The sequence below is a fragment of the Cololabis saira genome, chromosome 20, assembly GCF_033807715.1.
Source record: "Cololabis saira isolate AMF1-May2022 chromosome 20, fColSai1.1, whole genome shotgun sequence".
NCBI lineage: Eukaryota > Metazoa > Chordata > Actinopteri > Beloniformes > Belonidae > Cololabis > Cololabis saira.
This window is the reverse complement of record NC_084606.1, coordinates 14,768,980-14,796,719: the sequence shown is the minus strand read 5'-3', so window position 1 is coordinate 14,796,719 and position 27,740 is coordinate 14,768,980. Positions and strand designations below refer to the sequence as shown.

At 40.5% G+C, this 27,740-nt stretch overlaps 2 protein-coding genes across 2 annotated transcripts in view; both read left to right on the top strand.

Moving 5' to 3' along the window:
* The first annotated feature begins 955 nt into the window (after positions 1 to 955).
* On the top strand, positions 956 to 9,319 carry haus4 (HAUS augmin-like complex, subunit 4). The gene is made up of 9 exons (XM_061710008.1): positions 956 to 1,096; positions 2,138 to 2,277; positions 4,610 to 4,741; positions 5,518 to 5,658; positions 5,791 to 5,887; positions 6,012 to 6,157; positions 6,836 to 6,966; positions 7,911 to 7,979; positions 8,113 to 9,319. The coding sequence occupies exons 1-9, from the start codon at positions 1,036 to 1,038 to the stop codon at positions 8,297 to 8,299; spliced, it is 1,104 nt and encodes a 367-aa protein (XP_061565992.1). The 5' UTR covers positions 956 to 1,035; the 3' UTR covers positions 8,300 to 9,319.
* Positions 9,320 to 11,756: 2,437 nt separating this feature from the next.
* dock11 (dedicator of cytokinesis 11) overlaps positions 11,757 to 27,740 on the top strand; it is a 94,029-nt gene continuing 78,045 nt past the window's right edge. The window contains exons 1-5 of the mRNA XM_061710546.1: positions 11,757 to 11,958; positions 21,711 to 21,827; positions 24,725 to 24,814; positions 25,578 to 25,660; positions 26,094 to 26,160. Of these exons, the coding sequence (XP_061566530.1) occupies positions 11,854 to 11,958; positions 21,711 to 21,827; positions 24,725 to 24,814; positions 25,578 to 25,660; positions 26,094 to 26,160 (462 nt within the window). The 5' untranslated portion in view covers positions 11,757 to 11,853. The remainder of the gene's footprint in view (positions 11,959 to 21,710; positions 21,828 to 24,724; positions 24,815 to 25,577; positions 25,661 to 26,093; positions 26,161 to 27,740) is intronic.

Below are 27,740 nucleotides of genomic sequence, written 5' to 3'. Positions count from 1 at the left end.
TTTTTACTTTTACTTGAGTAGATTTTTGAAGAAGAAACTGTTACTCTTACTCCGCTACATTAGGCTATGTTGAGCTGTTACTTTTCTTTTATCCCTTTTATCCGCGTACCATCAATCTCATGACATCACTGGGTGATTCTTTGGGAAAAATGTTTGTTTTTGCATGTTTTGTCACATTTACACAGACTCAAACACGCACACAGAGTTTATATGAGTTCAGTTCAAAAGAAAAGTACAAAGGCTTGAAATTTTGTGCTACTTGTGCTTAATTTATTTTTTTATTCTGTTATTATTTTATTTATTTTATTATTTATTAAAGTACTTGAATTTACTTTAAGATTATTTTAATGTAAGCTATTTTGTATTCATTTTAATTTATTTTATTGATTTAATTTGCCTGAAGATGATTATTTTGTACTTTTGTCTGTTTGAATGGTTGTGTCAAAAAAATAAATCAGACGTTACTCAACAGTTACTCAGTACTTGAGTAGTTTTTTCACCAAGTACTTTTTTACTTTTACTCAAGTAATTATTTGGATGACTACTTTTTACTTCTACTTTACTTCTACTTCTACTTGAGTCATATTATTCTGAAGTAACAGTACTTTTACTTAAGTACAATTTTTGGCTACTACCCACCTCTGAAAGTAATCAATCTGCGTAAGATTTCAGCATGTTTATTTAGATTACAGTTTGTAAGAGGAATAATGATGCTTGTACAAACCAGTTCAACTGAACAGAAGCGTTAATAAACGTTAAACATGTTCTTTATTGTAACGTTTCTTGGATCATGGAACTGTGGGCGTGCGCGCTCCCGCGACAGCGACGAAGCCCTTGCGCGCGCGCCCCATTCAAGAGTTCTCGTGGTCACGTGGGTAGCCTCGACCAATCAGACGGGCTCCTTCCAGGGCGCGCAGCTTGATTCAGGAAGTGTCCTGTCTGCTCCATGGTCTGCTCTCATATTGGTCTCGTAAAAGGAAATTTTCAGGGATTTAACATATCTGAAGCTGCAAAGCTGCTCATTAAAGCCCCAAAATGTCCGGTGGTCCCGAAACACACGTGTTGCTCGGAAAGAGTGACAGTATCCATCAACAGGGTAAGAAAGAAACACGTTTACGGACTTTGTTTACACTCTGCCGTTCATGATAGGAACGATCAACAGCACACTGCCTGACTAGGATTACTTAAAAGATAGAAACTATATTTAATTAAGATTTGGTGACACTTTAGGAGATGTAAATTAAAGTCGATAACATATTACAAAGAGCAGAGCTGGGTAGAGTAGCCAAAAATTGTACTCTAGTAAAAGTACTGTTACTTCAGAATAATGTGACTTAAGTAGAAGTAAAAAGTAGTCATCCAAATAATTACTTGAGTAAAAGTAAAAAAGTACTTGGTGAAAAAACTACTCAAGTAGTCAGTAACTGTTGAGTAACGTCTGAAGTACAAAATAATCATCTTCAGGCAAATTAAATCAATAAAATAAATAAAGAATAGCTAATTTAAATAAAGAATAGCTAAATTAAATTAAATTAAATTAATCTTAAAGTAAATTCAAGTACTTTAATAAATAATAAAATAATAACAGAATCAAAAAAATAAATTAAGCACCAGTAGCACAAAATTTCAAGCCTTTGTACTTTTCTTTTTTAACCAGAACTAGAACAAGCCCATGAACTCATAGAAACTCTGTGTGTGTTTGAGTCTGTGTAAATTTGAAACAAAACATGCAAAAACAAACATTTTTCCCAAAGAATCACTCAGTGATGTCATTAGATTGACGCGTAAGTGGATAAAAGGGATAAAAGAAAAGTAACAGCTCAACGTAGCCTAATGTAGCGGAGTAAGAGTAACAGTTTCTTCTTCACAAATCTACTCAAGTAAAAGTAAAAAGTATAGTGATTCAAAACTACTCCTAAAAGTACAACATTTCCCAAAACGTACTCAAGTAAATGTAACGGAGTACATGTAAGTCGTTACTACCCACCTCTGACAAAGTAAAGTAAAGTAATTGTTAAATGAGACGTAGTGTAGAAGGAGCTATGACATCAGTTACATGCACATTAACCTACTTGTGTAAATCTTCTGTCAGCGATCCAGATTAAAAAGTGAACTGTTCCTATGTTTCCCCATGCAGTCCTCGCATCTTTCCCCCTGTGCGACTTGACGGAGGGAGACCTGACCCAGAACCCTCAGTTTTGTAAACTCCTGGTTTCACTGACACAACACGTGGACAAAACTGGGCTGAGTGTCCAACTAAAAACAGAGCTGGACAAGGTATCTGCTGTTGCTTTCTTCCTTTTCCCATGTATTGCACACAACAATCAAATAAACTCTACTTGAACTAACAAGCTTGTATAATGGTTGGATTTACAGAAGTCTAGACCCAGACATTATAAGACCATTCCATGCAGCAAGGCTGTATTCCAGTCAGGTTTTCTAATTAGATCTAGATCCAATGTTAGTAGGTCTTATGAGTGTCTGAGTCTCAGTTTTAATGCCTCAAAATTGGAAAACACACTTCAAAATTCTTCACCATACCTGTGATCCTAGTCTGACATATGGCATAAAAATAAAGAGACGAGCAAAGTTTCTTCACAAGCCTCTTATCTGAACACTTTGACCTACCTTTGTATTTACACTCAAATTTAAAGAATCAATCTTGTTATTATTTTATGTCTAGTAATCAAGGACTATTTTTTAAGTGTCCTACATAATTTCAGTGCTTATAGCACTTGTTAATGTTGCATCTCTGAAGTAATCAGTCACAGCTGGGTGGCTTCTGGGTATAAATCACGGCTGTGTGCTTTAAGGGCCCTTACACACGAATCCAAAGACCCAGAAACAGCAAAGGACGCTCTTCTGCATCTCCTCATGTTGCCTGGGTCTGGGCAAATAAACACCACACTTTATGTCTGATTGCACCTGTCTCAAGGGGACACAACTTTGTAGTGCACGCAGATGCACCAGACTGCATGTTATATAATGACGTTCAAAATGCAAACAAAAAACAACAAAGCAAAGTCTGTATAGAGGCAGACCCGTATCAGTTCAGTTTGTAGTATCCACCTTTCTTTCTTTTGTTAGGAATTCTTCTTGTTTTGAAAATACAGTTGTCGTAAAATGAATCTATATAATCATGCAGGAAAAGTCAGTCCATCTTTACTGACAGGCTTTGTACTTCAGACTTTAAGGCTACTATGATTAATCTTCTAAAGCAAAACTGATAAATGCATCTGACATCTTTTTTTTTCTGGCTACAAATTCTCCAATAAAACTGTTGCAACTCAATCTTGTGACCATTTGGACAAAAATGGTCTATTTGATGAGTTTCAGTCAGTATTTAGATCAGACCGTAGTACAGAAATAGCACTGTTCAAAGTTACCAAATGTTTCTTCTTTGCCTTAGACAATGCGATGTTCTGTCTACTCGCCCTTGTAGATTTCTCAGCAGATTTTGATATGACTGGTTGCAAATTTTTATTACAAATCCTATGACAAAGTTTTGGGGCCAAAGGTAGAGCGCTGATGTGATGTTTACCTGATAGTGGTAATCGTTTTGTCCTGGTTTCTGTGCGCCTTTCAATTTCGTTTCAATAAGATAAAAGGCAGCACATCAGAAATCAAGCCTGCTGTGCAGAATACTTGTCCTCGAAGGCAAAATAAATTAGTCAGTTAATTAGATTACATGCATGTCCGAAGGAGATTAACAAGCCAAGATGATTGTTTAATACATTTAGACAAAACTTAGATTCTTGATTTTAGTGTCGCAGAAGCTTAAAAGAAACTTGAAGCTTGAAAAACGTATCCATGCATCTGTAACTTACAGACTGGACTATTGATATTAATTATTACAGCCCCAAACTTGTAGAAGCAGCCTTAAACTGATCCAGAATCCTGCTGGACAAATTCTGAAGAGACTTCCTTTTGTTGCCTTTGTTAAATCCAGATCAGTACTTAAAGTTCTCTTCTCTTGTTGACCAAACTTCATTATCGGTCCATATTTTCTCAGCAGAGTGCTTAGCTCTCGGACTACAGGCCTGCTTGTGTTTCCTAGAGTTTCCAAACGTAGAATGGGAGGCAGATCCTTCAGATGTCTGTCCTCTCTCAGGTCCTCTCCAGGAGGCAGACGTGGTCTCTACCTGTTAAGATTAGGCTCAAACCTTTTCATTTATTAATGTTTTTCCATTTGGCATTAGTTAGTGCTGGCTATGGTGAGACTAAGCCAATTCTTTTAGTTACACTGCGGAGCAAGTAAGTTGTGATGCACTACTGACCAGGCAGGTGTCCAGATTAAAATTTTATATAATTTTTTTAAAACTTTTTTTTGAGCGTGGCAAATTAACTTCAATTTGATTACAATTAGATTAATATTAGTTAATAGTAGTAGTACTGAATTCGATTTCAATTAAATGTCCTACTTTTTCTGAGGTGACCCCCCCCCCCACTTTTTTTTTTTTAAACAAAAACTGATCTGAATTAGTTTAGCGACCTCTACTGGTACGCGGAGAGAGCTGCAGAGACGTGAACTGGACTTGTCTCTGCTTGCAAAAGTCTGAGTTGATAAGATGCTTACATTTGTGGATACTTACATCTGCTTCTCTTGTAGGCTGAGCAGAAGCTGCAGAGCCAGAGACGTCAATGGCTTCGCTGCGAGAGCCTCAGCAGAGGACTCCAGGAGATGATCCAAGACCACTGTGTCAGGAAGCACCATGGCACCGTCCCCCCTGATCAGAACATGGTACCTTTCAAATCTGTTTGCACAGTTCACAAAAACACAAATGGGGTTCTATAAGTCATTGACATTGATTCTCAGTCATGCAGATCAGAGTAATCCTGAAAATCTTTCTTAGATCAAACTTACTGGTTCCAGGCTTGTAAGTTGTTGTTGGTCTGCTCATTCTTCCGAGTCAGTCAAGCCCCAAGTGAGATACTTTGTTCACATGAATGAAGAGACTTCCTCACACAGCCCTTTCGTTCCGCCTGTTTGGCACCTATTTTCTGCTCGAGGTGGCGTGACGTTTTGACCTGCGACTGTCCCGCCCTGGGAGGCAGTGACAGGGCGGTGATGGGATCGAAACGAGTGCTGCGTGAAATGACGATGAAGAAAGATAAAACTGGGCGAAGACTGAGGAAGGCAGCCAGTGATCAGAGACGTTAGGGACTTGATGTTGGTCGCAGAGTGGAGGAAAGGGACTCCCTGAGTAAAAGAGATCAAATTAAGTGGTTTCTGTAGCCTACAAACTTCTGCGACATCCTCTCATACTCTTATGTATTTCAAAAGGTGTTATTACCAAAATGAGAATTAAATAAGGCTGGTAGACTTGTATTAAAGCTTTTTTTAGTGTCTGCACAGGGAAGAAATGGCAGCTAAACTCTCAATTTTAAACCCACACCATCCAAATTGCTGTGTGTTATATTGGAGAATTGTTCATTGTTTTGTTTTGGCCTTTGATCATAATTTTATATATATATATATATATATATATATTAAAAGATGGTGTGCTTTACTTGTAGTTCTATGAAACGATGGAGAAGTGTCTGCTGGTGGCTCAGTGCGTCAGACAGCTGGATCCCAGTAACACGACCAACCAGGACCAGCCCTCGGTGTTGGGCCTGACACCCCAACACGTGATGGAGCTCATGCCGTCAGAGAAGGCAAGTTAGAGAAATGTCAATGTGTTAAACTATTGTTTTTCATGATTTATTGTTGTACAATCTAAATGATTCATAGAAGACAGACATTAATCCATGTATCGCCTACACCGGCGTTGTGCTTGCCTTTGTCAGAATGTGCAAAGAATGAAACAGGGTGTCCCGAGACAGCTGGAGACGCATCTGAGGGAAAAGTGTCTGAGTCTCCTGTCGTACTATCAGCCTGAATGGGGTACAGTAGCTGAAATCCCAGGAAACGTGGCTCTACTTGTGTCTTATATTCATTTGGACTTCTGTACCTTGTAGATCCGTTATATTTCTGCACTGAAAATATGTTGTCGTGTTTTCTCTTCTAGAGAATGAGAGCGAGGGTCTCAAGACCATCAAGTTTTCTCATTTGTCAGCGCTGCTGGGCGAGGAAAAGAAGAAAGCAGAAAGTTTGAAGGAGATCTGTCGGGAAAACGCCGTTCTCTTGCAAAGGCAGACCCAGCTCTACCTCCTGGTACGATACGGCTAGAGAGGACAGGAACAGTTAATGAAATAACATAAAACACATTAGCTCATTAGTCCATTATTACGCATCTGTGAGCAGCAGAAGTATCTGCACTTTTTGGGTCTCAACTGACTCCTTTTATACAACAATAACTAATGTGTTAATAATCAGTCTTCCGTAGCTCCGGCTTTGAAAATTACATGTAATGACACAATTTCCTGAGATTCTAAGAAAATCTCTGAGGTGCAGTTAAAAGAGAGAAGCGTGCGGGTGACCCCACATGACTCTACTCCAGCCTGTCTTCTGGAGGGAGTGTCTCTCTTGAAATCTGTGCCACAGCTTTGCTGGGACCGCTTCAGAGAAGTGAAGTTGGGTGGAGATAAAGATGGGGGGCGGGGGCTTTGTGATGATTAGCAAACCGCAGATAAACAGTTCATAGACTTCATGAAATGAACAGGGAACGGATGCCACTTGCTTATTTTGTGTTTGTTGCTTAACTGGGTTCTTGTTTAATTTAAACTTGTTTAATTCGAGGATTTCGTGTGAAATTCAGATTATTTTAGTTTGCAAAAATAACTGGCAAGCTTTCAAAGCCCATTCTGCTCGAAGGAAACCTTTACATGTGCTGTACTTGGGTTGTCATAACAATAGTTTCTGTGATTCCTCTTTTTTCCTTTCACTGGCCAGGAGCTGATTAAGTGCATTCAGCTTCTCCAGACGTTTATCTTGGACCACCGGCTGAAGATCCAGACGGACTTGGAGGGGAAGAAATTAGATTACTTTGAAGGCAAATGTGAACTAGTCTTACAGAAGATTAAGTAAGTATTTTTCAGTGCTTTACCTGCTTCTTTTTTTTATGGAGTGCAGGAATTAAATGATTGGAAACATGGACTGAAATGCTGTTTGATTGATACTGTTTTAATAAGAAAACATGTTATGTTGTGAACTTTTGACAGTTCCATCAAATATTGTGATTGTGTAAATCTGAAAGAAAACAACTATAAAATGTTTAAAGGACTACCGGGTCCAACTCACACAAGTTATTGTCATCCATTAGTATTTATTTTATGTTTAGCATATACATTTTTTTCTTATGACTCTCCTGAATAAATTAAATGGAAAAAAATTATGCAAATTTAACTACTTACACACTTTGTTGCACAACCTTTAGCAGCAGTTCCTTCCAATAAGTCATCTCTGTAGCTCTAAGTGAGACTTTTGCATCTGCAAACAGGTGCATCTGTACTAGTTTTCCTGAGCCAGATGCTTCACTTGTCTCAGGTTTGCATGGTACCGTCACCATGGTGCATTTTTGATCTTCCCATAGATATTCAATACAATTAAGATTTGGGCTCATATCTGGTCGAGAATAGTCTACAAGTATCAGGACAATGACTGAAAACTCACTGGTACAATCACCTAAGAGTGCTGCACTGTTAGGTGATTGTAGCAAGGAGTTTTGGGTGGAGTTTACAGGGACCAGCTGATATACTTCCCTCCATGATGCTTTGATGGTCAAGGTGATTGAGCAGTCATTTTCTCTGCATAGTTTCAGGGGTCTGTATGCCAGACACAGCAAAGAGCAGCAGCATCTATGGTTCACATGGTCCAAGGCATCATCTAAGAGCTCAGTGGAGCTCTTAGATGTTTTTCTTGCCTCTCTGCCATCTAAAATTTCCTTCTGATCACTTCATATCAAAAGAAAACTATATGAAAACTATATTAATTAAACCATAACGACATCCCTGCTCTTCTTTCAAAGGACTGAGATGGTGGAAGTTCAACTGGACACGTACACGTCTGATGCAATACGTGTTCACCGAAAAATAAGGCAAGAATATCATTGTCTTTTCTCTCCTTTCAAGAGAATGCACACTATATTTACACGATTGTAGTCATTTTATGGTCGTGGTTGTGATGCCTTTGTGCAAATCTCATTTCCCCCTGTCTCATATCTTTTGCAGGGACACGCTGGAGGCTGAACTGAAGGCCTCGAAAGAAGAGAAACAAGCTGTTGAGCTCAAATTGTCATCTTTTGAGCTCTTGGGCAAAGAGTTTGAAGCCCTGGCTGATATGTACTGCCGACTGCGGCAGGAGATAGAAACCAAAAACTGGGCTCTGAAGGAACTAACCCAGTACAACGAGAAGTAAAGATCCCGTCTGATGCTGAGCAACCAGCCAGCATCCCCCTTTTGATAATAGATAAAGTAACGAGTAGCTGAAGAAAATGACTGGTGGGCGTGACACGTGTTTTACAATTCATCACTAAAATACACAGTACTGACTGGGTTTATTGGAGACTTGCAGTGGAGCTCCCTACTTAAGATTGTTTAATAAATGTTTTCTTAAAGGATGTTGACTTCTTGACCCTCACTATCTGCATTACTGCTATCGGTGTGTCTGCTCAAATACAATTGTTCCACTTAGCCACTAATATATTAGATATTGCTATATCGTCATCCTTGGCTCAGTCACTGTCTTTATACAAACAATGCAAAGTAGCTGCTGTTTCTTGGGGTCTGAATTAAAAGGGATCCGTCTGAGGTGATCTAACTTTAATATAGAAGTGTGTGTTTTTAAAATTGGATTCCTTCAATGAACGTACAGCAAATTAAACATTAAAAGTCAAACGTACCTTCTGTCTTTCGATCGCTCTCCAGTTACTAAAGTTAGGGCTGCCTGGGAAGATGAACTGGATCTAAACTTGGATGACTGGTGGGACACTGCTCTTAAAAACATTTTACACAAGTTCATCCTGCGCTCGTCTTACACTTATACAGTTTAAAGTACTGTTTAGAGTCTACTTTTCTAAAGCCCAACTCTCACAAATCTATCCCATTATCACTGACAAATGTGACAAATGTCATGCCTCATCCTGCAATTTAACCCATATGTTCTACTCTTGCCCACTACTTTCTCGCTTTTGGTTGAATTATTTTGACACCATGTCAAAAATACTTTCAGTGAATATAAAAGTCTCCCCCCATGTTGCCATATTCGGGCTCCCAGAGGACCATAGCCGGTTTACTTCAACTCAACTACACATTTTAGCTTTCACTTCCTTACTGGCAAGACCTTCTTCTACATTGGAAATCGACTAAGGCTCCTCTAGTTCTCAGTGGCTCAACGATACCATGTCTTTTCTGAAACTGGAAAAGATCAGATATTCAGTGAAAGCTCTAACAAATGTTATAATAAGTGGCTTCCCTTTCTTACATTCTTCCACTCCCCCCCATCCCTCTCTTCTCTCTTTTCTCTCGTTCTTCCTTTTTATTTATTTGTTTACTTTTCTTTCTAATTTATAATGTGTAGCTTTAATACTTAATTCTTACTTAAAATAATTTTCAGTTGTTTATCATTATTTTCGTTGAATTGTGTAATGTTCTGTTCTTATCTCAAGACAATATCAAAAGTTTTTTATTTGTTAAAAAAGTTTGAAATATCCAATACATTTCGTTCCACTTCAAAATAAAAACATCCCAGGAGGTAGACTGTATATCTTTTTCTCATTTCATCGAGATGCACAGTATTTTTATGGTGTCAGGTATGCTATATATTGTAGATTGCCATACAGAAATAATATGATACTCAATGTAAATGTATAATTGATCCCAGTTCTACTGTGCCTTACCCCCTTTTATAAAAAAAAAAAAAATAAAGTCAAACTATGTCGCTGCTATGATTTAATATTAGAAAGCCCTAAATTAAGGGGGGTTAGGGGGTTATTGCCTCAAGCGTTCTGGTCTCTTCTCTGAGAGAGTCTGTATTTCAACAAATCTCTTTTAGTTATTGAGGAATCTCATCTGTCGTGTAACAATTAAGCTGGAGAAGGAAGTTCATATTAAGACAAGAAGCAATTTTTGCTCATTAAACGTGTTCAACAAAGTCTACAATTCATTGGATAAGACTTGGTGCACTTTTCCTGACGTTTGCTGCGTAATCCACAAGATGGGGCTGTGCCATCAAGTGTGACAGATTACTATATAACTACTTTGCACAAAAATATATAATTGATGTAATAAGGCAACACATTTGTAAACAGTCCTGACAGTAACCCGTCACTGAAGCTGTCAATGAGGGGGATTCCTGTCATTTGACTCATGAGATGATAAGGCTGTCCAGACCCGGATTAACCCTGTGTGGTTCCCCAGGGTGACCACACTTGAAGTGCCCTCCTCCTCCTGCATTTTACGGTAAAAAAGGCAAATTCACTATGGTTATAAAGACCACAGATTTACATCAACGTATTGCTGAAGTACATGCTCAACACTCATACTACAAATAAATGTAAGACAAGATACCAACTAACACAGATAGTTATAACACAGATGTCTATCTGTAACACCACAGATAGACAAGAGTCTACAAACGCCACCTTACACTGATGCTCCAATCAGAATGCAACTCACATGCCAATGTAACACCACATGTTAACTATCATCATTTCCATCATATATGGCCTGTCTGAGGATTACATGCAAAACTATTACAGCATATGACTAAACAATCAGACAGGCCTACTGAATGAGCTGATGTGAAGGAAGGGAACAGCACACTAATCACTCAAATGCAGTTATTTTTAATTTATAGAATAGAATAGAAAGCCTTTATTGTCATTATAATAATATAATGAGATTAATATATATATATATATATATATATATATATATATATATATATATATATATATATATATATATATATATATATATATATATATATATACTGTGAAAATGAATGAATGAAAGAATATTGCACAGCATGAGGTAGCTTATGAGTTCAGAAGAATATTGCACATTATTCTTTTTTTCATGTATTTTTATTATATCATTGGTTACTGCTGTACCTGTTTGCTCCTCTTCCATCAAATATATAGAGAAAATAACAAAATATGACATATATGGTCCTGTTAGTCATTTGATTTGGTGCCCGCTCATTGGCTAGGCCAGGGGTCTATGGGCTCAAATTAAAGTCATAAATATTTTGTATCTGTAAATAAACTTTGTACTTGTAGAAATATTTTGTGCGTGTGCAAAAAATATTTGTACTTGTAGAAATATTTTGTGTGTGTGCACAAAATATTTGTACTTGTAGAAATATTTTGTGCATGTCTAAAACATTTTTGTAGCTGTGGAATTAATTCGTCTGTGTGCAACATTGGATATACAAAGCTATACTTATTTTCATAAAGCGCCTTTCTACAAAGAAATTTACGTTTTACGTCTCATTTATTCATTCTCACACGCACTAATATACTTGGGAAACAGTTAAGCACCAAATATAATATATTTAACTTTCTCAGACGGCAAAAATAAGAACTTTATTGATCCCACATAGGAGTATGGTTGCGGACCCCTGGGCTAGGCTGTCTGGTAAACACTCTTCTCGTCAATTGACGATCTTTGATAACACTCTTCCCCACCGGAAGTGAGCGAGAGTGAAGCATCTCTCTTCAGAGACCCATCTCTGGTCCCGCCCTCATCACCATCGCCACCGTCATCACCATCACCATCAGCAGCAGTAACGGCGCTGCAGCCCCGCCCCCCTCCGTCCCTCCCTCCTCCTCCCTCCGTGCCCGCGCAGCGCGCTCCCACATCTGGCCGGCTGTCACCGCAGCGAGGGAGGCAGCAGCAGCGCCGCGGCATGTTTCTGTCCGCACACCGGCCTTTCACACTGTTTGGGAGGATTTTATCGAGGACGACGCGATGTCTGAGGTGCGGAAATTCACCAAGAGGTTGAGCAAGCCGGGCACGGCGGCGGAGGTGCGGCAGAGCGTGTCGGAGGCTGTGAGGAGCAGCGCAGACCCCGTGGTAAGAAACCTCAACCTGTCGTCCTGGTAACAAGAAATACCGCCTTTATTATTATATTATACCCTCATTCACCCTGACCTCTCTGTGTCTCAACCACGGCTGTTAAACCTGGTCCTTGTGGAGAAATTACTATCTCAGTGTTTCATTTACATATATATAAATATATATTTACATATAAATATATATTTTTTTCTATATTTCATTTCCAAAGTCTGTTCTTTTTCCCATTTAGTCCTGGTATAGCTGCAGCGGCCATGTGTGCTGCAACTACACTGTCCGCCGCCACATGCGCTTCCCCGTCTCCTTTTGTGCTGTGGCGGATGCGGCTCCTGCCTCCAGCTCTGCTGAAAACTGCCACATGGTTGGGGAAAAAAGGTCTGGGAAGAGCCGGGGGAGGGAGGGCTAGTGGCCGCTGCGGTGAGGGAAGGATGAGGCGCAGATTCAGCTGATGCAGCATTTGTCTGTGGCATGAGTTAGTTTTCCAATTTTTTTATTTGAGTGTGAGATTTGTCTTGAAACATTTGTCAGGGAGCACACGAATGCTCTTGTAGTGATTTGTTCTTTTGTGTCCTTACAAACACCAGGAAACTGGACCATATTACACCGGTCATGAAATCACTACACTGGCTTCCAGTGAGTCAAAGGATAGAGTTTAAAATCTTTACTGCTGGTCTACAAAGCACTGAATGGTCTTGGACCAAAACACACAAACCAAAATGCTCAGACCTGAACTTCAACAGCCATCTAAAGTTTATCACTAAATCTGCCTATTACCACCTGAAAAACATTGCTAGAATTAAGGAGTTTCTGTTTGAGTTTGAGTTTGAGTTTGAGTTTTGAGTTTATTCACAATACCAGAATAATAATTATAATAATACAATTGAATTAAACGGGTAGAGTGAATGGGTCCCCCAAGGAGGCTAGGAAAGCTTATAGGTGGGGGCCCATAGTTCATATAAGGGTGAGGGTACAGTCAATGGTGTAAGCAGTTACCATCCGTAAAGAGAAGGTGATGGATAACTGCATACAAAGTACACCAAAAAAACACTTAACATACATACTTAACATTACATACACATACAGTCACACACATACGTCCCAGCAGTCCATGAAGAAGCATTTTAAATTATATATAGGTTAGTAAAAGATTATTTTTTAGTTGTCTTTTAAACTTGGAAATAGAACGCAACACCTTGAGGCCATCATCAATCCTGTTCCAAATCTACGGCCCCTTGCAAACAACACTCATACTGGCGCGCACATGTCGGCGACATTTCCCTAATATGAGTGGTTTGATTCTTGTTTGGTACGTGTGCTGAGGACTGGAGGAGGACTGGTCTGTCTAAACAAGACATGGAAAAACTTATTCATGCATTCATTTTCAGTAGGTTGGATTATTGCAATGGCGTCTTTACAGGCCTTAACAAGAAATCAATCAGGCAGCTGCAGCTGATCCAGAACACTGCCCCCAGAGTCCTTACAAACACCAGGAAACTGGACCACATTACACCGGTCATGAAATCACTACACTGGCTTCCAGTGAGTCTAAGGATAGAGTTTAAACTCTTACTGCTGGTCTACAAAGACCTGAATGGTCTTGGACCAAAATCCATGCTGGATCTGTTAGTTCTCTATGAAGCTCCCAGACCCCTGAGGTTCATCTGGATCTGGTTTGTTGTGGTTCCCAAGAACCAGAACCAAGCAAGGTGAGGCAGCGTTCAGTTATTCTGCTCCTCACCGGTGGAGCAAACTTCCTGTAGACCTGAGGTCTGCTCCAACTGTCAGCTCCTTTAAATCAGGATAAAAACATTACTGTTTACTGAAGCGTACTCTTAAATTAAATACTTACCTGCTGTACTCTACTGCCCTTACCTTTTAATAACTTGTGCTTTTTATTGTTTTACCTCTTTTCTTATCATTTTATTTGTTATTTACTGTTTAATTGTGCCTTGCCGCTTTTAATGTTGATGTAAAGCACTTTGAATTACCTTGTGTTGAAAAATAAACTTGCCTTGTTGTTGTACCCAAAGCCATCTGCCAACTCCTCCACTTTTCCACCCCGTGACAGCTGTGACCAACTCCACGCAGCTCTCAGGCATATTAGGGTTGAGCTGGATAAGTTTGGCCCAGAGATAAACTCTTGTTATGCCGGGATTAGTCTTATGATGATCGTCTTGAGCAGTTTGAGGCAGTTTCCCAGCAGATTCATCTTGTGATAAGGCTCAGATTTTTTTTTTTCTCCAACAGAGGTGGGAGTGTTGGGTGTCTGTTTTGCAGCCGTTTGTTACGTGTGTGTGTTTTCTGCTCTAGAAAAAGTGGGGTTTGAACCCTCACTTTCCCGGCCATCAGAGAACAAATGCTGTTTTGTGGAGGCTGGAGGGCCACTGCTCCTCTCACATGGGGATTCCCTCAGGCATGCTGTGACCACACACTTCCTCTGTGACTTTGTTTTGGTGCATTCCTGACTTCTTCATTATTTTCCAAAGTCTGTTCTGTTGGAACCTGATTGCACTGAAAATCTGAGCAGACATTGATTCAGAGAGTTCACCTAGTCTCGTTGAAAGGAACAACAAGAAAGGAAAGGACTATTCATCTTATTCCCTTTTTATTGTGTTCATTTTCGAGGCATTCTTCAAAAGTGTCACGTACTGTAATATAATCTACTTTTTTGTGGCTTTTATTGGGAAAGTAGGTAGACAGGAAGCAGGTAGAGAGAGGGGGGAAGACATGCAGTAATGAGAGACAGGCCGGGACTCAACCCGCTGAGCTATCCAGCGCCCGGCGAGTCATGTGATAACAAGAAAAAAAAATTGCTGGAAGCAAGTCTGAGTAATATGATTACTTACTACCAGGTCGCTAGCACAATTGGACATATGGAGGACTTCGTCCAACCACAACTATCTGATATCAAAGGCGATTACAGCATCGGTTGTGCGTTTAATTGCCCACGATTTGCAACCCTACAGCCTGACTGCTCCTGTAACAGGTAACACATGTGGAGTCGTAGTTAAAGACACCAACCACACTTTTAACCCACAACCGGGATTTGAATGTCAAATTAAAGATGAAGCAACACAAGAATGTTACAGAACATGACTGAACTAAATACTTGTGATTTCCTGGTCTTATATATGATATATATATATATATATATATATATATATATATATATATTTCTGAACTGTCTTGTAGTATATAAGACACATTTGTATTTATATTTCCATCATAATATACAAACGAAGTTTATTCCATTTTATGAAATATCATGTGGCGCGACCATTAAAAAAACAAAAATTTTTGTATAATACTGAAAACTTGTAAAAAAAAAAGATGTCAAGATGTTAAGGAAATTAATTTATTTTTATAAGAATCATGGTTGCACCACATGACTTTTTTCAAGGCTAGTGCCAATTCATCTTGACAAAAAACTCTGAAATAACTTAATTTAAAATTTTTATATGAATTTATGTGTACACAACATTCTTAATGTTTGAACTACGGCAATAGATATTTTTTTATTATTTTAAAATTGACTTGTTGAAAATCCTTATTCGTCATTGACCCATATATATATATATATATATATATATATAAATATATATATATATAAAATCTATCCGTGAGAAGATGGTTAACCAATGCCACTTTTATTATTGCAAATTGCGTTGCACCAAAGTGAATTTCCCTGAATTATTTAATATAAAAATGTAACAGTTTTGCATCAGTTTCACAACTGACCTTGAACGACTTTGTACATATTTTACGTTCATTCAAAGCATCCCATCGCCCGCCTTTCAAAAACCAGCATCGGGACACTGATTTATTATGAATGCAACATAACCTGCCAGCTGAAGAAGCTTCCTTTTTCAGGGAATACCTTGCTTATTCCAGCAGGGCGATGCCAAACTACTTTCTGAAATGATTACGGCAGCCTGGCTGCGGTCAGAGTCCGGCTGCTGAACTGGCAGTATTAGGAAAGGATTAAAGGGAGGCCCCGAACTGCTGAGAGGCTGAAATCAGACATCGGGCATCCGGCCTCCTCCGATCCCAAACGCTTACAGAGAGTTCTTTAAAAGAGGAGTTGGTGCAGCAGCTCAGCGTCGCATCCAGAATGACAGATGTATTCCTCTTCAGGGTCACGGGGAAGCTGGAACCTGTCACAGCTGTCTTCAGGCGAGAGTCCATCGCTGGGCTTTTGTTTTTTTTAAAAAGCTGAACAGAAATGCAGACACAGCCTGTGAGAAACTAAGGAAACATTCCTAAGTTGATAGGTTGTACGACCACGTTTAGCAGCAACATCTAGGAGTAGCTGTTGTGTATGAGGTATGAGTCTCTCACATCACCGTGGAGGAGTCCTGACCTACTTCTCTTCACTGGTTCTCTTTATTCTCTGCGGCCTGTTGTTCAGATCCCACCACAGCTCGGAGAACAGGTTGAGGTCTGGACTTCGCCTGGGCCATCGCAGCATCTCCATTATTATTATTATTAGGTTCATTCTCAGCTGCCCAGTTGTAGATCTGCTGGTGTGAACGGGATCACCGTCCTGTTGTATGACCCGACGTCAGGACAGCTTCAGCTGTCGGAGAGATTGGCTCGCGTTTGCCTCTGAAAATGTAAAGTTATGAATTTCAGTGGAGGATATCATGCTCAAACTCATGGAGATCTTTTGGCTGGAAGTGTCTCACTAGATATTTCATTACACCTGCTCAGCATGGCCACCATACAGGATCTTCTAGCTGTTGGAGGTTGTGTAGTTCTCAGGAAGCAAATCACTATCATTTGTTCTGGGCTTGTCCAAAAATAAATATATTCTGGCGCAAGGTATATTCAGAACTAGTAATTGTATTTGGAACTGACATTACATTTAAATGGGACGAACTTCTTTTTGGGCTGGTTCACTCAGCTAATGCAAATGTGAAAAATAGATATATATTGGGAATACTGAGTCTAGCAGCAAGGAAAGCAATTACAAAGAAGTGGCTCAAGCCAGACGCCCCATCTATAGATGAATGGTATGATATTATCTATGATCTGTATGTAATGGAAATAATCACTTTTTCAATGAGGCTCCAGCAATCAAAATTCAACGACATCTGGAAGCAATGGAAAATGTACATCTCTCTGAAACGTCCTTATTTTGTTTAAGTTTCTTTTGTACTTGATTGGTTAATTACTTTGCTGTAAATTGTGACAGAAAACACCCCATGTTCATGTTGTTATTTTATAAAAATGCTTTGTAAAAGGAAAAACAATAAATATAAAAAAAAAAAAGAAAATGTAAAGTTCACGGTCGAAGATGTCCGAGTCATGGTACAGGATGTTGGAGCAGATATGCTGTTTGGTTTTAACCCAATCTAAGGCTGTGCATTATTTACCCTCCCCCACCCCAACAAAGTCTTGTGGTCTGTACAGATTCAACTTTGTAAAAACTTTTTTCTGAAATCTCTTACTGTTCATAAAGTGTCCTCCCCTTACCGTGTGATCAGTACATGGACTGTTATACTGAATGCACATTTATTACATTATATTGTTATTACTATGCAATGTTTTTGAAATATGGACCAAGCATTTACGAGTACCAAATGTTTCTAAAAACCGTGAGACTTGCAGCATCCACTGCGAGCAGTGCTGTGGAATAACAGTGAAATAGTTGACAGCAGCTGGTTTTTGGGGTTGGAGGGGAGTCAGCTGGCGTCCTCCGGCCCTAAAACTGGCTGCTAACTTCAGCGAGGATGCTCACTGTTTTTTTTTGCTTTAGTCTTTAAAGTCACCGTTAAAGCCAAGGCTCCCTGAACCTTTCATCTCTGTGTCTTTATGAAGCAGCTTTGGTGGACCTTTAGGCTCAGTCGTCTGTCACAAACTATGAGAGTACAAAATGTTTTAAAGGTGTTGAAAGGCTTTTTTTCTCTCCCTTTCACTTTTTGTTTCCGTTTTCCCCCCCCAGACCGTAGGTTTGGTGTTGTGCTGCAATTTCCACTGATCAGCAGCAGCTAAACTTGTTCAACTTTCTCAAACTCTGGGTAATGTCAGATGATGGGAGCCAAGATTCTTGTGGTGTTCCTGAAGTCCTTGACTTAGATTATTTTTGCAAACCTTTCATATACGATGAGTAATGTCTTCGTCCTTTCCCAGAATACCAGAGAATGCGTGCGATGCTCGTCCCCCGTGACAACGGCCCCATGGCGACTGACTGAAAGCTAGTTTCTGAACCGCCTCCAGTTGACTCTCGCAGCCCCTAACTCGCATCCCTCTGCTACCTGCTCAGCATAAACATCCTCGGTGCAGAAGCTGCCAAGTGACATGTGGAAAGTCCACTTTGCCACCTGGAAAGGTTTCGGGAAACATGCAGGGATTCATCGCTGACATCTGAAGTGTAGAGGCGCCCTTGGGAGGGATATAAGTATGAAAGAGGCTTGTTGGCCTCTTTTTTTTTGAACTTCAAATGAGCTTCATGTGTGTGGAAGTCATTTCCCCTGATTAGGGCTCTTAGTGGGGTCGGCTGTGGGTCAGTGGGGCTCCGTGTGACAAAGTGAAGTTGATCAAGTTCACTTTGTTGTGTTGGAGTTGGAAGTGTGTCACGTCTGCAGAGCCGTAATGGGATACAGACGGGATCGCCGTCCCCTGGAGGGGTACGGGTTTGTTCTCTGGTGTGTGAGCGCTCCCCATCCAGGTGACGGCTGAAAGAAGAGAGTTTGATGTATGACGGGAGCTGCCGACAAGATGGCAACATGGCCTCGATTGCTCTCGGCCTCTCGTCACACCCAAGTGTTGGGTCACGTTGTACAACTGTTACAGCATCTCTGGTCGTCTGTTTCACAATCCGTGAAGCAGCTTCACATCTCGATATTTCTATGAAAGCAGAACTTGCTCTCTGCTTTTCCTTCTCTCTTTGCTTGCTTCCTCTCTCTCAGTTTGTCTCTGTAGCGTTGCGCGGCGTGCTGCACAGTCACCTCCGACTTGCGGCTCGGCTCGTTGCACATGACAGGAAGCGGAGCCGCTGTGTTGGGTGCAGGGGCGGCAACATCTGGGTGGAATGGCTTTCACAGACTCGGAGGTGTTGCGTGTAGCCACTGGCTCACTGTGGCTCCGCGTTTAAACATAGCTGTGATTCTGCACTTTACAGAGAAACGGGAAAATACTCTCACTCACTTTTCCTAAGACTAAGAGATTCCTTTCTTATGTTGGTGGTTTCAGGTTTATGTAGAGGATAGAAAGAAGTCTGTCTGGTGGAAAAATCTGCTGAGAACATGTTCATGTAACCATCTGATTTCACAGGCCAAATTATGGGTTAGACAACTGTGGGATATTTTTTTTTTGTTGTTTTGTTTTTGTACCCGCTACTGGCTTGTGCGCAGATATCTGCACATTTAAGGAGATTGAACCCCATGGAAATAAGTGATCTCATCTTGTACGGCTAAAAATAGCTCATATTAACAAAGCTTAGTTTTAAATTCACCAAGAGAGGTTCAAAGGAGCTTTAACCAAGCGGTAATGGTGAATATTGAATAACTGAATAAAGATTTCCTCAGTTTTTTCCCCCTCCAGCATTGGAGGGATTACGGTATGAAGGCTTTTAGTATCTGCCCATACTAAATATTGATCTGAGCAGTTTCAGAGATATATTATCAGCTCCTGAGTTCAAGTACACAGTGAAATCCAATATTTACAACGTTCTTTGGGCATCTAGGATCTAGGTTTTCTCCGTCTGCGCTCTGGGTCTCTCATTTCTGAAAAACATGCTCCAGAATTTGCTGTTTGTTCCTCTTTCTTTCATAAACTCATGCTCTTTTACACCTGATGGCTCCTCCGCTTATTGTGGTAGCTAGGGATATTTTTAGCAACAGTCGTGTCACCTCTGCAAACGGCAACCTTGCAGGATGAGCCTGGCGTAGTTTTCCTGGTGAGATGTTTAGCCGGGCTTTATTGCAACGAGGAAACATTGGGATTCCTTTTATAATAATTAAATGGTATTGGATGGTTCTTGTGCACTTCAGATTCACTTAATAGTTACAGATTGTTCTTTTTGTGGGTTTCTTCCAGCCATTGCAACAATACCGTCATAGTATTGGTGGGAATACCCCCAACAACACCTCCAGCACTCTTACATTTTTTAATACAGCGGGGAGATGTGCTGCTATAATAGAGAAGAGTTTATTCAGTGTTTCCGCGGGGTTTTAAAAAGTATTAAAAAGTGATAAATGAAAATTGCCAAATTTAAGGCCATTAAAAGTGTTAAATTCACTGTCAGAGGTATTCTTTTTTTTTAAATTGGTATTATTTTTTACCTTTTATATTTTAAGCAGTCTATTTTATTGTCATTCACAAAGTGAAATAAATGTGAAACATCTGGTCAACATCAATGAGTCTATAAATCTGTTCTGTATAGTGTTCTATAGTTCAAAATCTGTTGTTAAAATGTTAAAAGGTCTGTGATTAACACTTAATGTTGTGACAGTTTTTAAAAAAAATCTGAAGGTAGTGAAAAAGGTATTAAATTGGTATTAAATTTAACATAAGGATTGCTGTATAAACCCTATTATTGCCATGCAACTAAATTAGTTCATTAGACATCAAGACCAAATACATTTTATCATCTTTGCAGTTGTCAACAGTGATATTGTGTTTTTTTTCTAGTATCGTGCAGCTCTAGTCTGAATTTTTTATACGTCGTGGAAAAAAACTGACAATATTCCACCATCTGTTTGTGATTGCTAATAAAACAGTTTTTTTTTCACTTTTAATGATTGTCAAAGCCCATAACTTTTATGGAAAATTAGTCAATATTTTCAGCCGAGGGCTGCAGAAATAAACATCCATGGTAGTAGTTTTCAGGAGGACGGGAATGTTATTAACCAAACTTCCCTCCCACTCCAGCCGTGCTGCCAGAACGAGGCCTGCCTCCCAGCGGCGTGCTGCCAGCCTCTCACCTGGAGTTATGACAGAAGTGGAACATTTCTGTCATCTTCTCTCCCAGCTGTGCAGCATGACGAGCTCTGTGTTGTGTTTGCAGGCAAGCACCTCGCCTGCCGCGCACGTATCGGACCGTGGCCTCGTTTTGGGGCAGAGAAACCGATCAAATCTGTAGTGGGATAACTTCTGCTCGGCTGAGGCTTATTGGTTAAGAGACTCGTCACCATTTCCTCCGCTGGGCTCGAGCTTAGAGTGACACTTTCTTGGAATTAACTTTGAATCTCTCCAAGTGGTTTAGGTTTGTACTTGTGATCAGATCTTGGCCCAGTTGAGCTCCAGCTGGATTTAAGGGTTGGCGGCCTCTTTAAGACCCAGCGCTCATTTCATATCATGCACTTCTCTATGAAACTGAAAACAGGAAGTGTTCATATTTAGCTGGGGCATGTGATAGGGCCCTTTGTTTACATGACTACAAATGCACACATTTTTCAAGTTTTCTCACTGTTTCTGACTTCTGCTTTCGTTTTCTCACTGTTCTTAACCTTTGGGTGTCATTCCCCTCCCTTCCCCTCATCTGTCTTTTCTGGTTTATTGACATTTCATTGGACAACTGTTCTCCTGTACGGTGACAGCTCTCTGGTCTCTCGTGGCTTTGCAGTAAAAAAGCTGCAGGCGGTGAACAGCTCTGTGGCTGAAAACCTGCAAGTTGTTTTCAAACAGCAGATGTTCACAGATCTCAGCCACGGTGATGGCAAAACTATCTGATGTAAGAGTGAAAGAAATCACTGGTGGAGTTGAGCTGGCATGTGTTGATGTGTTTTCCTGCTCTCTCTTTCTCTCAGGAGCAGCCAAAGATCATTGAGCCGCTGGACTACGAGGCCGTGGTGTTTCAGAGAAAGGCTCAGATCCACAGTGACCCCCACAGAGACCTGCTGCTCTGCCCCGTCGATGACCTCTCGGTGAGTTCCCGCTCCTCTTCCCGGGACAGGATTTAGATCAATTTGTCGACATCACATCACAGACGGACCGACGGAGTGTTTTAGCTGTTTTTAGCTGCTTAAGGCGTTTTTTTGTGTCATTTTATATGGCAGGGAAGCAAGTTTTTTTTGTTTCTACAGAGTATGGTGTGTAAATAAGAACGTAATAGGGTTGTCCCGATCAGGATTTTTCAGCTCCTGATCCGATCCCGATCACTTGAGTTTGAGTATGTGCCGATCCCGATTTTTCCCAATCCGATCACTTTTTTTGGCTCCTGATACAATTCCGATAATTTTTCCCGATCAGATACATTTTGGCAATGAATTAAGTAAAAAAAAAGAAAAGAAAAGTGGACTAAAACTCAAATTGTCCCAAGTTTCTTTTATTGTCCATTCTCTCCAACATGGACATAGCCTATATTATTTTTTTTCACTGACTGCATCATTGGATCAAAACAAAGTTTATCAGCACCGGTGCCACAAAATGGAGAAACATGAAATTGTAAACTATAACAAAAGTGAAGAATAGTGCAATAACAATAAATACATTTCACTTCAAAAGGAGGTAGTTTACCTACTAGGTTCAAAGTTGAATGACATCCAACCAAATTCACAATCAATAAGAAAATTAAAATACATTTTGGCTTAACCTTAATGCAGAATTCTCAACAGCATGAAATGAATAGCAGCAGATATTCATCGCGGCTGTTATAGTTTTGGCCCTGTCTGTCACGATGTTGTAATATTGTCACGCAGAGCGTAGGAACCGTGTGGTTGTTCAGAGACGGACCTTTTACTCCGTAATGCCGGTCCCGCAAAATAGCAGTCCGTTATCCCTGTATTGTGTTGTCATTGAGTCAATAAAGTGGACCAAAAGATGATTAACGAGTAACAGATAATCATTTACATAACACTACAGTCACCTTTCTCCGACAGCTTTTCTTTGTTTTTAAAACTTTCAGACCATTTATCTGAGCGTAGGCTGGCTTTTGTTAGCTTTCTGTTGGCCACGCTTCTTTCCCTCCAGCACAAACGTCTCTTCCAGCCGCCGGCGCCGCCCGAAAGCAATATCTTATAATAAACACACATCAACTGTCTGTATTGTTAAATACAATTATAAAACGATTTAATAATTAATATATATTAAAAACATTAATAACTAGGTATGTATTATGGATTTCTTTTCTGAATCTAAGCGCATGACACCAGACAGGGTTAAACTTTGGCCAAAAACACGGCGTAGTTTAATTTGTAAAAAACTAAAAACTTCCACAGGGAATCCACAGAGAGATGTACAAAAAACTCCTTAGCCTACTCACAGGGAACTCCAAAATCATAAGGCACAGAGCAACAAGCAAAAAAACAAGACAAACTGGCCTCGAGCTGCTGGAGCCGCACTGAGCTGCAGCTCAGATCGCGAGCTTCGCCCGGCTCTTCTGGCCGCTGCGGCGACTCTGCGCTTCCAGCGCTACCGAGGTCACGGAGTCGGAGATCAACTGGCCGAGCCATAACAGTATGTCCCGATACTTTTTTGGCCGATACCGATGTTTTGAAAATGACGTGATCGGGCCTGATCGATCGGGACAACACTACAACGTATACATTAATTTCTTGGTTCTTTTGAGTATAAATGATTTTATTAAGTCTTCTATCAATGCAAATACACCTGTTTTCAGGAGCAATGATGATAATACGTCAGCTTTGTGTTGGAACGGTCTCATCACTGCTTGAAGATGTTCATATTCCCGAAACTCTGGTGAAATCTCCAGAGTAAACACTATAAGTCAAACTGTGTCGTAGCTGTGATATATAAGCTTGTAAACAAGTGTTTCCCAACATTTCCCCAACACTCACAGCTCAGGTATTTACATGTCAGTCCAGGTCCCTGACTCGACAAGTCCAGTCCAGTCAGGAACTGTTTTCAGAACCAAATGTCTTTTAACAAACATCATTTTGTTTACTGGTACTTTAATCTCAGGTAAGTTTGACTATATTCCAACTTGAAAACTTTCCATGGGAGTTATTTGGAGTTATTTGTGTATGGGGGAACTAACTGGATTTTATTTGAATTCAGTTGACATTTGTGGTCATTTATCCTTTTCAAACATGAATAAAACTTGTGTGACGATTGTCGGACAGAGATGGAAAGTCAATTCATTGATTCATCGAGATGCAGCTTTTCTCGTGGAGGTAGAAATAGTGTGGGCTGTTGATTTCTGGTCCAGCGTGTGTCCCGCAGCAGGTAGTGTGGAGCAGAAGGAACAGCATCGCAGTGAAACCTCTTCATTTACCCTTTAGATCAGTTTACAGAACAGTTTGTTAGTTAAACTTTGATGCTCTAGATCAGGGGTCACCAATCCTGGTCCTCGAGGGCCGGTGTCCTGCATGTTTTACATGTTTCGCTGTCATTAAGAGAATTGTGCAGACCTCAATGACAAGCTGATGACGATGATTAATTAGAATCAGGTGTGTTAAAGCAGAGAAAACTCTAAAACATGCAGGACACTGGCCCTCGAGGACCAGGATTGGTGATCCCTGCTCTAGATCAACGTTATTGACCTGAGTGAAACCATCAGAACCAGCTTGACAAGAGGATTCAGACGTTTACTCTGCGTGCCGATGCTTGTAACGGTCTGTGGGTGGATGATGGAGGAGTTCACAAGAGGAAAATAGTCAAAATTTGCGCTAAATCTGATTGTTTTAACTAAGATTATGCTACAAGTTGTTGTTTTTTTTCCCCCCTGTTATAGGTTATCCTGGAAATGTTCACATTTCCAGTTTGTTCCCACGAGTCCTCATGTGTTCTTGTTATATCCCATGAACAGTTTCCAACTAAAGCTCCAGAACTGTGTAATAACTATGTTGTTAAATACTTGCAGGAGTCCCAGATCTCCCGGCAGAGGAGGACCGTCGTTCCTTCAGTTCCCCAGAATGCCGACCGGGAGGCCAGGAGTCTGTTTGCCAAAGAGGTACTGAAGCGTGACTGATCAGACCGGTTACATATGGTCGGCCATAAGATACAAAAAACATTTGACATTAGAAACGAAAGTAAACGATTGATATTTGATAGCGAAGCTGCTCAGCGCCCTGAATTTGACTTTGTTTTATTAATTATAATGAAGAACAGAAAACGGTTTCTTTATTCATCTCTCAACAAAGTGAAATATGATTTCTTAATCTTCCCGTTAGTCTCTTTTGAGGGTTTAAGATCACACAGAAAGACAGTTTCTCTCTGTAGTCGGTAACAAACACGCCGCAGTGATGAAACGCTACGTCGGTAACACAAACGAGACGCTTCTGGCACGATGCGGCCTCCCTCCGCCGCTCTGCCAGGGTCGACATCTGCGTTCACCCCAGAGCTTGAATGATTGTGATATAGCATGGAAACAACTGTTAAAGCAGAGCCACGCTTACTCAGCATTTATCCAACAAAGACCTATTCATTCAGCTTCACTCTGGATTCCCTGCAGTGGCACGTTAAATAAAAAGTCATGCCTACTGTGAAAATCATCTTGGGTGATGCCAGAGTGCATGAAGGGGTAAAATCTTCTGCTGCTGCTTCTCAGAGTGAGTCTGGGTTCATAAAGAAATGATGTAACGCTGGAGTCGTCTCCCCAAAAACAGTGCAGTCAGTGTCCATGAAAGGGGGAGGACCGTGTTTCCTGGCTTGCTTTGCTTCTGTTCCAGCGTATCTCCTGCTAATCCAGCTCTCCCTGTTGACCCCTTTCACAGTGCATCAAGATGTACAACACCGACTGGCACGTTATCAACTACAAATACGAGGCTTACTCGGCCGATTTCCGCATGTTGCCAAGGTAAAGGAAAACATGGATTATGTGTTTTAAGGTCTTGAATTTAACACATGTCTGGTGGTTCTTTACTGCCAAACATTTAATATGTGCAAGAGATTTGCTCCGGTCACGTGGATCTGATTTGCTTTGGCCCATAAGCAGTCACAGTATATTAACGCAGCTCTGAAGCTGCTGCTGGATGCTGCAAATATGGGTCTCAGATTAAAGTGATGGCAGACCTCCGTTACATTTTCCTGCACCAAACAGGAGCTGCCCGAATATTTAGCATTTTCACGTGGATAAAACATCTCATCCAGCCATTATTCACTATTTACACAATAATGATAATTATAAATAATCCACATTTAAAATCAATATTCAGATCTTCTCAGAAGCGTGGACTTGTGGGAGAAACACGACTATTTACTGGCCACGTTTCTCTGTTTTCTTCTTCCAGCAAAGGCCTGAAGACTGACAAGCTGCCAGCTCACACGTTTGAGATCGATGAAGATGCCAAAGACGAGGTGAGTGCAAGAGCCCCAGCGTCATTAGGTCACGGGTATTGATCGCTGCGCTGAGGATCAGTCGTCTGCCATTGACGAAGCCGTTTATGGACACAGATTGCTGTGTGCTTTTAGTGTTGTTCTGTAAATCTTGCTCAGAAATTAGATTTCCTTATTAGCTCATATTTGTAGAGGTCCAGCAGTGCTCAAGTTTGGTTCATTGGGTTCAGCAGACGAGATTGTTGCTTGCTCGCTCGCTGTCCGCCTGCACAAACGGCGACATGAAAGCTGTGCTGTGGTGATCCTGGGTGACTTATGGTCTGTCAGTCCTCTGGTGCACCTGGCCCTTTCCCCCCTCCGGAGGGAGCTTCTGAGCGCGGGCTGCGGGCAGTGCAACCAGAAGCCCTGCGTGCTATAAATAGCTCTCACGGACCCTCCTCCCCCTCAGGCTGAGTGGAGATAAACTTAATTGAAGGAAAATAAATGCTGCAAGGATGGGGAGGGCAGGAACAGGGCAGGAATAGTCCAAACTTGTCTTCAGTCATTTCTGCATCAGCAGTTGTTGATGCGTCATGTCTGGTCGCTCCTTCATGCTGCATAAACCACTTTCACATGTCCTGTATGGAAACATTTACAGGGCAGTACCAGTTAGGCCTGTGTTGAAAAAATCGATTTTCTGATTCCAAATCGATTTTAATATTAATTCTTAAAAAATCGATTTGTATGTCTAAAGATCTTCTTTTTTTTTCAGCATTACATTACACATTTTGGTATTATTTTGTTTATGCCCAAAAAAGGAATGTTTTGTTGGACACAAGAATAATTGGTGCCATGTTTTTGCCTTTAAATATGTTTAAAGGTATGAAAACATTAAAGTTTTCAGTTATAATTGCATAAATTGTCTGTATTTCATTACTTTATATACTGTCTTGGGGTTACATTTGCATAAAATGCTAAAAACCAAATTCTCAAAAATTAAAAACCGAAATAGACAAAAGAAATTGGAAAAAATTGAAAAAAAATTAAAACGGAATGTGGGAAAAAATAAAAACGATTTCATACGGCCTCTGTTTGCTGCCCTGGATCTGTTTGGTAATTCTGACCCACACAATGTTTCTGAAAGCAGTTCTATCAGCATTCTGGGAGCTGATTGGTCCTTACAGCATCATTAGCTGCAATACTTGCTGATGAATCTCAATATAATACTAGTATTAATATGTTGCATAACTACACAGTCATATCATTCATGCAACAGCTCAAAAAACAGTTTTAATAACACTAACCCAAATCAATATCGGAATCGAATCGAATCTTGATAATCGATTCTGAATCTCAGGAATCGGAATCGAATCGATTTTTGACAATTTAATCGATCCCCGGCCCTGGTACCAGTCAGTACTGCTGTGGTCAACTGTGAATGTTTAGTACAAAACAAACACAGTGTGTGTGGGTGTTTATTCCCCGTGGCTGAAGATGAGAGGGAGAGGGACGGATGTGAGAACCCGCCGGGGCGCCAGCAGGCAGCCAATCAGATTATAGGACAATGCAGACCTGCAGAGGACAAAACAGCATCTCATAGATGATGTAATAATTATTACTGT

Excerpts from the sequence above, each read along its gene's own strand:
- haus4 (XM_061710008.1), top strand. The coding sequence starts at position 1,036 with ATGTCCGGTGGTCCCGAAACACACGTGTTGCTCGGAAAGAGTGACAGT. Across the intron at positions 4,742-5,517 it reads TCCCCCCTGATCAGAACATG|TTCTATGAAACGATGGAGAA; the intron begins GTACCTTTCAAA and ends CTTTACTTGTAG. Across the intron at positions 6,967-7,910 it reads CTAGTCTTACAGAAGATTAA|GACTGAGATGGTGGAAGTTC; the intron begins GTAAGTATTTTT and ends CTTCTTTCAAAG.